General features: G+C 42.0%; 2 protein-coding genes across 4 annotated transcripts; one reads left to right on the forward strand and one right to left on the reverse strand.

Moving 5' to 3' along the window:
* Positions 1 to 703: 703 nt before the first annotated feature.
* Positions 704 to 6,292, forward strand: LOC116515465 (snake venom serine protease-like). The gene is made up of 5 exons (XM_032227527.1): positions 704 to 810; positions 3,208 to 3,352; positions 4,115 to 4,374; positions 4,897 to 5,030; positions 5,381 to 6,292. Exons 1-5 carry the CDS (start codon positions 771 to 773, stop codon positions 5,561 to 5,563), a joined length of 762 nt encoding a protein of 253 aa, XP_032083418.1. The 5' UTR covers positions 704 to 770; the 3' UTR covers positions 5,564 to 6,292.
* Positions 6,293 to 7,386: 1,094 nt separating this feature from the next.
* On the reverse strand, positions 7,387 to 10,767 carry LOC116515464. 3 transcript variants are annotated; one of them, XM_032227524.1, is made up of 3 exons: positions 10,685 to 10,767; positions 9,277 to 9,330; positions 7,387 to 8,490 (listed from the first exon to the last, which is right to left on the reverse strand). In XM_032227524.1, exon 3 carries the CDS (start codon positions 8,445 to 8,447, stop codon positions 7,599 to 7,601), a length of 849 nt encoding a protein of 282 aa, XP_032083415.1. In that variant the 5' UTR covers positions 8,448 to 8,490; positions 9,277 to 9,330; positions 10,685 to 10,767; the 3' UTR covers positions 7,387 to 7,598. The 3 variants fall into 3 exon arrangements, with proteins under 3 accessions (XP_032083415.1, XP_032083416.1, XP_032083417.1); XM_032227525.1 differs by lacking the exon at positions 10,685 to 10,767 and adding an exon at positions 10,358 to 10,676; XM_032227526.1 differs by lacking the exon at positions 9,277 to 9,330 and having other exon boundaries at positions 10,685 to 10,765.
* Positions 10,768 to 14,045: the final 3,278 nt, after the last annotated feature.

Consider the following 14,045-nt stretch of genomic DNA (forward strand, 5'->3'; position numbering starts at 1 on the left):
TGATCTTGAGCTTGTGTTCTGATTGGTTGTCAGACTCCCATGGAGCCATGCAGGGGCAACTCTCTAGGCTGTGCTTTGAGTCCAGGTTTGGTTGAGTTCTCAGATGACATGTGGTGAGTTCGATAAAATTCCAATATTATCATGCTTTAATCCCATCTTCCCCAGAGCTGAAGTGGAGAAGTCTTTATTATGTAAAGGGACTAGCTTGGCCTTCTTAATGGCCCATTGACAAAGTGGGGATGGGCAGGAAGCTACAGGCAGCTATTCTGTCTTTTAAAACATGTTTCTTTCTTTTCACATCCAGAGAAATATTCTGCCTTTTCAATATTTCCTAGGATATTTCATTTTTTCTGGGAGAGGTCTGGGTGATAATTTCCTACAATGATGTGTACCATAAAACCAATTGAGACTTACTCCTATCATTTATGGATGCAATGGCAGAGATCAGATTTTTACATAACCTCAACGGAGCTACATTTGGTTTTGCTATGATTTAGAACCGGGCTTCCCTCTTAGTCTAACTCTGCCCGAATAATACAGAGTTGTTTTTCCACACCACACAGACAAATTGATCAGTGAGGGGTGGGTAGGGAAGTTGCCTTGTTATGGTCTAACTGCCCTGGCTTTTTGAGCCTTAAAAACACTCCCAGTTAGAAAAAAAAAATCTGTTTTCCTTCCGTCCTAGAGCACTTGATCAAATATTTTGAACTGTGCATTCTGGCCAAATTTCTAAAGTCCAAGCAAACAGTTTGCCACATAGAGTGGAAGCTATGGCACTGCTTGCACACCTGCTAGTATATCTTCATTACGGTAAGAGCCTGGACAATGGAGCAAAGGGTGGAGGAGCTTTAGGTGGTTTTTTTTTGGTTTAAACCTCCAGTTACATGAGTAAACCTGAACGAAATTATTAACTCGAGATGTACAAGCAGGTTACAGGTAGAGAGTGGGGGGGGGGGGAGAAGGCACAGTTGGTGCAAATAGAGAAGACCATTGCTGTCTGTCAGAGGTGGTATTCAGCAGGTTCTGACCAGTTCTGGAGAACCAGTAGTGGAAATTTTGAGTAGTTTGGAGAACTAGTAAATACCACCTCTGGCTGGCCTCGCCCCCATCTATTCTCTGCCTCTCGAGTCCCAGCTGATCGGGAGGAAATGGGGATTTTGCAGTATCCTTCCTCTGCCACACGCACACAACCGGTAGTAAAAAAAAAAAAAAAAATTAATGAAAATTTTAAAAAACAAACTTTTACAAATATTTACTTCCCTCCCCCCCCCAAACTCCCCCAACCCCCCCCCCCCGGACTTCCCAGAACCAATACAGGGTATAAATCTTTAACAAAAACATTCTAAAATAAGTTTAAAAAGAAAAAAAAGTTAATAACATCTTTCCCTTGAGCTTTAACTCCTCCTTGCTAGGCTAGCTCTAAACAATTTATATCATTCCTGGTTTCATTAGTCATAAGCTATCTGAAATTTCTTAGTCCCGTATTTATTTTGAGTATAATCAATCCATCTTTTCCACTCCAGTTTATATCTCTCGTTTGAATGGTCCTTAAGATATGCAGATATTTTAGCCATCTCAGCTAGGTTTGTTACTTTCAGTGTCCATTCTTGAGAAGTAGGCAAATCTTCCTTCTTCCAGTATTGCGCCACCAACCGTCTAGCTGCGGTTATTAAATGCAAAATCAGGTTAATCTCTATAACTGTACAATCAGTAATTATACCTAACAAAAATAACTGAGGGGTAAACTTTATCCTAGTAAAAAAATTTGAATCCCACCACTGCATGCCCACCATGGACACACACACGCACACACACCCTCCAAGGTGAAACACAACCCCGATGTAGCCCTCAATGAAATTGAGCTTGACACACCTGGCCTATGATGAAATCTAACAAATCAGCTGGGGCAGCAGCATGGTAAACACCACTCCCGCAGGAATAGCTCCTCATTTCACTCATACACCTTGAATTGTTCCATCCTGTGATTTATTTAGGTTTGGTTTACTCTAGTGTAAAGAGCAGTGGTTGGAATGCAGTACTGCAGGACACAAATTGCCAGCAATTTGGCAATTCGAATCTCACCAGGTGTCAGCATCTGCTTTGCTTACTTGCTTTCGGCTGCCATAGAAACGGGGAGGGTGGGGGCCTGGTATTTGGGATGGGAATAAATGGTACAGGAGTTGATACGGAAAAGGGAGTTTTCTTCCCACCATCTTCTGCGCATGCTGGTGGCTGATGTTTGGACCTGGTCAAGGCCAACCGTCTTGCATACCAACCTGATGATGCTTTCTGGAGATGCAACCCACATGACGCCTAAGGGAGTTTCAGATTGGACAATGTGGGTGGGGTTGTTAGAGGGAGGGGGCTGAGTAAATGTTTCACATGTATGGGTTCATGCCTTTCTGGCTCAGATCTTGCTTTACTTTCACTGCTATCTTTTCATAACCAGTCAAAGTACTTTTTAATTCCATAAACAATGGAGTTGGGAGTTTTCTGTCTTGGTTACTGAAGGAGGCACGCCTGACACCAGGCTCCAGGTTGACTCAGCCTTCCATCCTTCCCAGGTGGGTAAAATGAGGACCCAAATTATTGGAGGCAAGAGGCTGACTCTGTAAACTGGTTAAAAGGGGGTGTAAGGCACTATGAAGCACTAAGTACTATTGTTATAGACATATATACACCAGGGGTGGTTTCCGGCTGCTGCTACTTCCGGTTTGCTCAGGGACATGCATGTGTGCCCTTCTCTCTCTCAAGCGTACTTGATGCGCATTATATGCGCATGCGCCGTACTAAAAAAACCAAGATGGCAGCGCCTATGCCCCGCCAAGAAAAAGAGTTCGGGGGCATGGCAGGCTGGGTCGCTGCTGTTTCCAACTACCCAGGCCGCCAAGTTACTACCAGTTCGGCTGAACCAGTCCGAACCGGTAGGATCTCATCTCTGATGTACACTTACACATATACACACATACATACAGTACAGTACATACATGTATTAATCACTTAACGATTCACAGGTAGTTTACCTATATAGGTATAGGCATGTAGATGATTTGCAAATACTCCATTTTATTCAACAGGTTTGCTGCTGCGTGTCTCACAGTCTTCTGCGCTCCTCCAAAATTAGTGTACTGATAGAAACACTACTAATAAAAGCCATTTCTGTTCTACTCCATGGCCAACTAGTGAACTTTCTTGATTTCTTTGCAGCCCCTATTACGGAGATCGTTGGAGGTTTTGAATGTAACAAAAGAGAACATCCTTTCCTTGTACTCTTGTATAACTCTAAAGGGGCTTTCTGCGCTGGGACCTTGCTCACCAACGAATGGGTGCTCACCGCTGCCCACTGCAACAGGTGAGGGCATGACAGAATGTGGAAGGGTTGAGGGAGATCGTGCTTAGATTTTTAAAAAATAATGTTTCTGCTAATTTTAGTGATCTCTCTGTGCATTTTGAATGAGTCTTCTGCTGCTACTGCTCCTCATATTCGTATCTTGAGCAATGCTGTTTATATTTAGAATGTCCTTCTTCAACATAGTACTTATATCTTTTCTTTTTTTTCCTGGGATATAATAACAACAATAATATCCGGATCATTACCTGAACACCATCAGCATTGACAAAATCAACACAGTCAATTGCAAAAGGCAGCTTTACTTGGAACAGCTTACATCCTGGGACAATCCCATTAATGCCATGGAAGCACAAAATCTACCTACCCCATGTCCTTGGGAAGGACTCGATAGGTGGATAAAAATGACAAATCCAGTCTAAATATCCGACTGACTGTACAACCTACCAGAATGTATAAAGCACATGCCGCCTGACTCTGGGGGTTTGCAATAAGAAAATAAATTTTAAAAAAAGCATAAGGATAAAACCATGATGAAGTGAACCATGATGAAGTGAGGCGCCTTGTCAAAGGCCTGGGCGAAGCATCATGTCTTTACAGCCATGCAAAACAAGAGCAGAGTGGGCACTATCCAGATCTTGTGTTCAACTTTATCTATCCCACGATCCTTTGAGATAGGTTGGGTTGAGAAAGGATGTGTGCAATGCAAAATCATGAGTACCATAATCACACGGACTCCTTAACTTTTTGTTGTTTTTCTTGTAGGGAAGATATCCAGATAAGGCTTGGTGTGCATAACATACATGTACACAATGAGGATGAGCAGATAAGAGTCCCGAAGGAGAAGTTGTGTTGTCTCAATACCAATAACTGTACCCAATGGAGCCAGGACATCATGTTGATCAGGCTGAACAGTTCTGTTAACATTAGTGAACACATCGCACCTCTCAGCTTGTCCTCCAGCCCTCCCGGTGTGGGCTCAATTTGCCATGTTATGGGCTGGGGCACAATCACATCACCTGAAGGTAGGGATTCTCCGTCTCAGCCAAAGCTATTATCATGTTTCCCCAAAAATAAGACAGGGGCTTATTTTCTTTTGAAGCCCGAAATAAGCGCGTGGCCTTATTTTCCGGGAGGTCTTATTATTTTTGAGATGCAGGAGGCGGTGAGCATGGTCACCTCATGGCTGCTGCTGTGTTGCAATATTCTTGGGGAGGGTTTATTTTAGCGCATGTGATCCAAAGCCCAATTGGGCTTATTATCTGGGGAGGTCTTATTTTCAGGGAAACAGAGTAACATCAAACATTTTTGGGGTCTCACTATGTCTGATGATACCCATGAAGAGATTGGGATGGGGATGGGCAACGGGGTTCTCTAAGTTTCCATTTCTTCATCAGTTCCACGCCCACAAGGTCCTCGGAATAAAAGAAATAAATAAGGAACTGGCATACTCTATAGCAAAAACAAAAACTACCTTTTAGAATCAGGTTTATTTAAAGCATTCTATAGTGGAACTATGTAACTTTGCCTATTTTTTATTTTTTCAGTGACTTATCCCAAAGTCCCTCATTGTGTTAACATTAACATACTCCATAATGAGATGTGTCAAGCAGCTTACCCAGGGTTGTCAGGCAACATATTGTGTGCAGGTGAACCGGAAGGAGAAAAAGATTCATGTAAGGTAAGATGATCCCTTCAAAGAGAGACTTCTAAAGATACGATGCCGGTTTTCAAAGTTATGATAAGAGGTCCAGTCTTGAAGGCATCTTGTAGAAACATACATACCAAGTTACAGCTTTTTCTAACTCCAGTGCTTTCTAGGTGTCTGGATTTCCAGACTTCTCAATAGTGGTGGTGATGCTGGTGGAGGAAACCCTAGGAGTTAAATTGTAGAAGGATCCTGGATTGGGGAACACCCAAGTGAAACATTTGACGTTATATAAAGAATGGACAATGGAAGAGGGAACCATTTGCAACTCTTCCCATTCATAGATAGTAAAGTGATGTTCCATGTTTGGTTTTTCTTAACAGGGTGATTCTGGAGGACCCCTCATCTGTTATGGACAAATCCATGGCATTGTATCTTGGGGGCACTTTCCTTGTGCCCAACCTTTTGAGCCTGGCGTCTACACCAAGGTCTTCGATTATCTTGAATGGATCCAGGACATTACTGCAGGAAATACAAGCGTGATTTGCCCCAATGACAATTTTTGAAAGATAAAAAGGAGAAAATATCTATATTCCCAGGCAGTGAGCTTTTTCTAGACTCAATGAGGCTGCCTTTGGAGTAAGTAATACTCAAAATAGTGCTGCAGAAATCATGTCCCAGTTAAATCTCAGTATAAAATAATCTTAGTAAAATGGAGGCCTGTTTTAGGGTGAGGTGCAAAATTTTCTGACTCTAAAATGACCTTTCCAAACATTTTAATCTTTAAACATCTTTCAATTTCTGCCTACTTCTGGGACAGTGGGGTCCTTGATGCTAGTTTTCTTGCAGAAGTTTCATTACCCAGCTAGGTAACATCATCAGTGCTAGAATATTGTCTTCTATTGGTACTACTGTGGCATTTTCAATACGCTCATATGGAGTCATGAACATATCCATATATACTCGAATCCCATTGTTGCCTAAAAGGATCCCAGAATAATCCCTACTTCCCAACCACAAAATAGAATCTTTTCAGAATCATGTTTTCATGTAAATTCTCAAGTATCAACCCTAATAAAATCTTATAAATTGTCTCTCACTTGTTTTCTGATCCTTCAGTTTTGACACTCTTCGTAAAGGAATGGCAGCATTTGGCCAACTAGGCTTAAAAGCTGAAAAAAGTTCTTCACTGGGTATTATGTGGATAGGATACTAGCAGAGTGGGAAATTGAAAAATAAAAATTCTGAAAAATGGTGTAGCTCACAATTGCTTGGGTTCATGTGGGTCAGGAAGCCACTATCAAACCACTTAGAGAGGGTTGTAGGAGCACTATGAAGTGGCGTATAAGTGCTATTGCTATTGCTAAAAGCCATTCCTGGTTGCTAGTTATTTGGTGACATGGGGAAGGACCATATTAACTTACTAATGTAATTTTAATGACATCTAAATTGAAACAATTTTTAATCCTGGCCTCCAGAATTCAAATGCTATCCTTTACTTCAAAAAATGTTTTCCCCTCCCCAAATCTGCCATCAGAGGCAGGCTGGTGATCAACTCAACCCCATCTACTTGTTTTAAGAGTCAACTCCTGCCCATAAGATAGGGCAAGCTTCTAACCCAGGGGTGTCAAACTCGGTTTCAGTGAAGGACGCATCAGGGATGTTTGACTTCAGAGAGCTGGTGGTGGTCGTGACACAGGCTCAAGATGCATTTTTCTTCCTTCTGTTCTTTCTTTCCAGTTCTTTACTATAACTATTTTCCTATCTCTTCTACCACATATTACTGGCAAACATGTATTACTTATTCTTCATATTCCACTAAACTTTTTATTTCTAAATGTATTCCCCATTGTTTAATAGTAAATTGCTTCTCTGGACAGAAAAGCTATTCATACTATTGTATTGTTATTATTCAACTAATAAAAATGCAATAGCATAAATAGCATAATACAAGATCTAACTGCAGAGGTAAACTTCTAGAATAATAATTAGAAATGGTTGTCAATTATAGATAGTTGATTGTAGATTAAATGGACCTACAGTATGTAAAATCTGGCATTAAACTGTAGAATTAACATAGGATGTTGCTTGTTTTCTATCCAGATTAGTCACTTACTTGAGGCCACATAATTGTAATCCAGTCCAAGCCAGAACTCTGCTGTCTGAAAAGTAGCTGCGCAAAGGCCCCAGGTTTGACACCCCTCTTCTAACTAATGCATGATTCTTATACATTGTTTTCACAATATAGGCTAAATGATGGTTGAAACCACAGCCCAAGACCTGTTACAGAAGTCTTTCAATCCTTCCGAGACTCTCAGACTTTGAAAACCACTAGAAAAGGTTTGTGACATTACTGACGGTGTTTAAAAGCTGAATATGAGGAAGTACATTTTGGAATAGATCAGCCTTTTATTGTCATGCAAAGCATCACCCAGAACGTGGTGTACAAGGAATACAATAGCTGCCCAAAATCATCATGTCTCTTTAGCTTTGAGCCATAGCAAATCTCTGAGCAGGGTAGCCATCAACCGACCAGACTTTCTACCCCTAAGGGTCCCTTCCCTTACAAATAGCCCTTCCTGCCCGTCTGTTCCTGAGACTTCAGCGCAGCCAACTTCTGGCTGAAGCCCGCTGCCTTGCTCTTTCCGGATAGGGCTGCCGTCCGGGCTCAGGATGCAGAAACTGGTAGTCTTCTGCCAGGGCGACAGCTTCATCCCCGTTTTCTGGATGACGCTCCCGGACCCATTTCTGGACATCCTCGGGGAGGAGGTTCAGGAACTGCTCGAGGACTAGCTGCTCAACTATTTCCTCTTTGCTGTGGGCCTCTGGTTTCAACCACTGGAACAACAACTCCTGGAGCCGCTCATAAGCCACTTGGGGACCTTCAGTCTCTTTATAGGCGAAACCCCGAAAGCGTTTGCGCTTATTTTCTGAGACCATGTTGGACAAGCACGGAATAGCCTGCTCCACCTTTGTGCAGCCTCCTGCCCGGCTGACATCCAGACTGCTGTGTGCTTCCTGGGCTTCTCCAAAGAGGTCAGGCAGCAGCATAGCCCTTCTTGGCTCTCTGGCTTCCTGGCAGACATCAGGCATTTCTTTAAAGGCTTCAGCATCATCTTCCATCATCCGTTTTGCTCCCTTCCCTTCGTTCAAGGGTGGCACTGGGACAGCGACAGCTACCTCCACAGGAGGAGGCACCAAGGCTGCCTCAGTCTTTGGCCCCTCTTCCTGTTTCACTTTCATTTTTGTGACCTGGCATGGATCAGCAGGCTCTGCTGGCATTTCCAAAGGTTCAGCATCTTCACTCAAACATTTGGCAACTGTCTTCGGCCCGCTCTGATCACTATCTGAGTCCTGATGTTTAGTTATAATGTCACCCTCTGATTCCCTATCTTCCGCAGAGCCAGAACAGGAGCTATCCAGGAATGGTTCTTGAATCTCACTGGCCATTCTTCCCCAGGCGTTGCAGCTTTTTTTTTCTGCTGGGAAAGTTCTATAATAAGAGATGTCAAAAAGAGAGAAAAAATTGTGGTAAAAATTCAAGATTAACTCTAAAGACTTCTGTGTAGACATTCATCAAATAATGAGTAGAATTGGGCTCAGAAATGTGGCCAACAAGTACCAAAGGAAAGATGTAGACCGGTGGTGGGTTCCTACTGGTTCGGCAGAGGCAATAGTGATTTGGTGACCTGGGTTGCTGGAACCGGCAGCGACCCAGGCCTGCCACACCCCTGAACCGGTTCCCTGGTTCATTTTGTTTTTTAGTTCTGCGCATGCACAGAACAATTTTAATTGTACTGCGCCTGCACACACATAAGCGAACTGGCAGTAATATCTGCTGGGTTTCCTGATCTGAACCCCAGGGAATTCCTAGCACTTCTAGTTAAGATGCTAACAAGGAAAAGAAAACAAAATAATGAAGAGTTCTTGGAATAACTGTTGCTAATGAAGACAAATATTCTGTGAAGTAGTCATGTTAGGTGTACAATTATAGTCTAGACCAGGGGTAGTCAACCTTTTTATACCTACCACCCACTTTGTATCTCTGTTATTAGTAAAATTTTCTAACCGCCCACCGGTTCCATATTAATGGTGATTTATAAAGTAGGGAAGTAACTTTACTTTATAAAATTTATAAAGCAGAGTTATAGCAAACCCCTACTGCCCACCATGAAAGCTGGAACGCCCACTAGTGGGTGGTAGGGACCAGGTTGACTACCACTGGTCTAGACACTGTAAAACTGCTGAAAACAGACTAGCCTTCTTTGTAGGTACTTAGATTTTTCTACTGGTGTGGATTACTGCTGCTTCACTATATCGGCCTCCCTTTAATCTGTATTTTAAAAAAGCAAAGCGACATGTAAACACACACTTGGGAACAAATGACAGCCAATGTGAATTCTTTCCTTGTCACTTCACAAAACATCTGATTCTCCAGGGGCCAACTAGGCACCAAAGGGGGGAAATTACAAGTATGCACAATCGTATAATTTTATAACTTGCCTTTCTTCAGAGAGTGGAATACACACAACTCCACATAACATGCTCTTTGCAGAATGGCTGCCTTTTTGTTATGTTATGTTATGTTATGTTATGTTATGTTATGTTATGTTATGTTATGTTATGTTATGTTATGTTATGTTATGTTATGTTATGTATGTATGAATGAATGAATGATTGAATTCCTCCAAGAATTCAAAAACTCCCCAAAGTGGCATATCCTTACAGCTCCCAAGATACAGTACAGGTAGTCCTCGACTTACGGCCACAATTACGACCCAGCATTTCAGTGGTTAAGTGAGACATCTCTTAAGTGAATTTTGCCCCATTTTACCACATTTCTCACCACAGTTGTTTAGTGAATCTCTGCAGTTGATAAGTTAGTAACCTGGCTGTTAAGTGAATCTGCCCCCCCCCCATATTGATTTTGCTGGCCAGAAGGTTGCAAAATGGGAATCACATGACCCCAGGATGCTGCGACAGTCATAAGTATGAACCTAGTGGCCTAGTGTGATCCTGGGGATGCCGCAAAGATCTTCACTGTGAAAAAAACCCAATCCCAGGTCCCTTTTTTCCCAGTGCTGTTGTAACTTTGGTCACTAAATGAACTGTTGTAAGTTGAGGACTACCTGTACTGAAATAAATAACATTTGTTTATGTATTTTATTCATTTAAAATTTGGAAGGGGGGGGGAAATGGGAGGAAGAGGGACAGGGCCCACCCATACTTGGAGGCAACCGTTAACCCCCCCCCCCCAAAGGCCCGACGTTTTCCTTAGAAACACTTGGCAGCCGAGATCCAAAGGGATTTCCGTGTCTTCCCCATTCCCCACCATGCTAAATTCAGAGCTCGCAGGAAACCTTTTGCTTTCCGCCACAGGATGGTCGCAAACCAGCTTTCCTCTCTCAGGAGCCGCAATCTCAAAAATCGCCAGGGAGGAGAAATGGAAGGGAAATGCCCCCCCCCCCCCCCCCACGCTCGCTCGCTCGCTCGCTCCCGAGGAGGCCGGGTAAGCGCCCCAGCAGGCCTCGGGGGCTTTATAGCATCCCGGCTCCTCGCGCGGGAGGCGAGGGAAGGGCCTTCTCTCCGAGAGCGCCGCCTTCGTTCAGATTCGCCGCCTCCCTGGGCCGAGGGGTGGTTGCCCCGCCAACCGAGAAGAGCGGACATCGCCGCCACCGCCAACCTACCTGCGCCTAAGCCAGGCCCGCTTTCAGTCGCTTCGAACCCGCTACCGGAAGTTCCTCCCGATTGCTTCCGGCCCAGTCGCGAGGGACGTTGACGGTTTAAAGCCAGAGAAAGTAGAGCTATAAAGGGTAGAAGAGTCGTTCCCCTCCCAGTTGGAGCCGTCGGTGCGTCATTGAGAAACTGCTTCCGAGGATGATCAACCGTAGACCGAAATGGTAGCGTGTTTTGATAGGCAGCCGCCTTAGGCGACAAGTTTAGAAAAAACAAAACAAAGGTTGGAGGTGCAAGGTCCCTTCCAACTATTCTATTATATTCTATTCTACCTCTACTCTTATTCTATTCTTATTCTATTCTTATTCTATCCTATTCTACTCTACTCTTATTTTATTCTAACTCTACTTATTCTATTCTTATTCTATTCTATCCTTATTCTATTCTATTCTACTCTTATTCTACTCTTATTCTATTATTATTCTATTATTATTCTATTCTATCATTATTCTATTTTAACTCTACTCTTATTCTATTCTTATTCTATTCTTATTCTATTCTATCCTTATTCTATCCTATTCTACTCTTATTCTATTCTATTCTACTCTTATTCTATTCTTATTCTATTATTATTCTATTATTATTCTATTCTATCCTTATTGTAATCTATTCTTCTATTCTAATCTTATTCTATTATTATTCTATTCTTATTCTATTCTATCATTATTCTATTTTAACTCTACTCTTATTCTATTCTTATTCTATTCTATCCTTATTCTATCCTATTCTACTCTTATTCTATTCTATTCTACTCTTATTCTATTCTATTCTACTCTTATTCTATTCTAACTCTACTCTTATTCTATTATTATTCTATCCTATCCTTATTCTATCCTATTTTACTCTTATTCTATTCTAACTCTACTCTTTTTCTATTCTAACTCTAGTCTTCTTCCATTCTATTCTTCTTCTGTTCTATTTTATTCTATTCTAGGATCTGGATGGTAGCCTTTGTCTCTCATGTATCAAACGCCTGTGTATATCACTGAAAACTCTTGAACACTCCTGGTGTTGTTGTGAAACCTCTTCTCATTTAAACGTTGATAAATAGTCCCCCATAAGGACTAATAAAATCCACAGGGGGAAAACAAAGGACTCAAAGGAGTGCTTAAGTGCCAAGGAATGAGCTGAGCCTTTCTATCCAGGCAGTCCTTGACTGAGGACAACAGAGCCCAAAATTTCTGTGGCTTAAGTGAGACATTTGTCAAGTGAGTTTCGAGCCATTTTACGACCTTTCATGCCTCTGTTGTCAAGTGAATCCCTGCGGTTGATAAGTGAGTAACCTGGTTGTTAAGCGAATCTAGTTTCCCCATGGACTTTGTTTGTCAGAAGGTCGCAAAAGGGCATCACGTGACCTCGGGACACAGCAACGGTCATAAATATGAACTGGTTGTCGAGCGTCTGAATTTTGATCATGGGGATGCTGCAAAGGTCACAACTGTGAAGAACGGGTCATAAGTCACTTTTCAGTGCCGTTGCAACTTTGAACGGTCAGTAAATGAACTGCTGTAAGTTGAGGACTACCTGTAGTCATGGCTGGAAGCTGCGGACTGCACATTGACCCTCAAACCAGCCCATTAATTTCAATGTTTTCTTTGAGGTCTGTGCCTGGCAAGCTTAGTAAATTAAGTGAATTGAATAAACAGTGGTCATACTAATCAAAGGGATACTCTTTTGTTAGGCCATATTGCAACATCCACTGGCCAAAGGAAAGGGCAAGCACTTAAAAAAATGTTGCATACTAAGAAGCATGAAACAGCACTATAAACTCAGAATGGGCTGTTTTATTTTGCATTCTGTCCCTCTCCAGAAAGAATAAACATTGTAAATCTTTTGCCTTGTTCAAGGTACTGCTTTCCGGATCTCTTTGGAGGATTGATTAAATTGGTGGTCAAATCAAACTTGAAAAGGAGAGGGATCAGTTTCGCCTAAAAGGCCAATTGCCAAACATTTTACAGAACTGGTTCCTTGGTAATGTAAAGTGCCCCACAAATTTTGTGTGCTTGCAATAAAAATATTGGAAGATACTACTGACTTTTCTTTTTATGTGAAGAGAAAACTCAGTTGACCTTAGGTATGCTTAGGTTTCAAGTAGATCTCTGGAGCTGTGTGACTTGTGTTGTAGATTAACTGATGTTGCTTTAATTGTGGCAAACCTCTTCCGAACTAATCCAGTTAATACATTTTCATTTGTCTTTTCAACAGTTTTGAATGAGGGGACACTGTAACTGATTCCAACTTCAACTCCTGCTTCTTCTCTTCCTCCCTCCTGCCTCAACTTGAGAATGTTAAATAGGCTAGGGAAAAACCTCCCACATCTGATACTCCCAGTAACTGAACATGAGGAAGATTCTTTAGAGCCAAGAACCAAATGATCTAATCTGGCATAAAGTACATAACGTAAGTAGCATTTGTTCCGAGCATATGGACAGTGAGTAACTTCTTCCATTATAATGAAATCTTTATATGTATATAGGCAATCCTCGCCTTACAACCACAATTGGGGACAGAATATTTGCTGTTTATGACTTTTTAAATGAATCATTGTAGTAAAGTAAAAAGTATTCACTTTGCTTGTTGGAAGCTGGCTTGGGAAGTCACAAATAATGATTACATGATCCCAGGACATTCTGACAGCCTTAAAAAGACATGCCAAGGTTACCCAGTTTTTGATCAATCAAGTATAGGAAGGCTGTAATGGCTGTTAAGTGTGAGGATGCATCCTAAGTCACTTTTTTCAATGCAGTTGTAACTTCAAGCAATCACTAATCAAATGGTTATAAGTCAAGGAGTGTGTTTGTGTGTGTGTGTGTGTGTGTGTGTGTGTGAGAGAGAGAGAGAGAGAGAAAATGTTAATTTTCCTTTAGTTTATCTTTTCCATTCTCTCCAGTTTCAAGTATTCAAAGTTCTTTAGAAAAGAACTACATTTCTTACAAAAAAAAGTTCCTGTTTTGTATATGGTGATAATATTCTTCTTCTCCTGATCAACACTATTTTCACTTATACAGTTGATGTTGGGCTGTGATTATTGTACTCATGAAGATATTAAGAGAAAATATAATGTTCATCATGAAAGCATACCTCAAGGTCTGTATGGGGCTAAGAGCCGAGGTGACGCAGTGGTTAGGGTGCAGTACTGCAGGCCACTTCAGCTGACTGTTATCTGCAGTTCAACAGTTCTAATCTCACCGGCTCAAGGTTGACTCAGCCTTCCATCCTTCCGAGGTGGGTGAAATGAGGACCCAGACTGTGGGGGCGATATGCTGACTCTGTAAACCGCTTAGAGAGGGCTGAAAGCCCTATGAAGCGGTA

Source organism: Thamnophis elegans, chromosome 12 (assembly GCF_009769535.1).
Source record: "Thamnophis elegans isolate rThaEle1 chromosome 12, rThaEle1.pri, whole genome shotgun sequence".
In the NCBI taxonomy this organism is placed as follows: domain Eukaryota; kingdom Metazoa; phylum Chordata; class Lepidosauria; order Squamata; family Colubridae; genus Thamnophis; species Thamnophis elegans.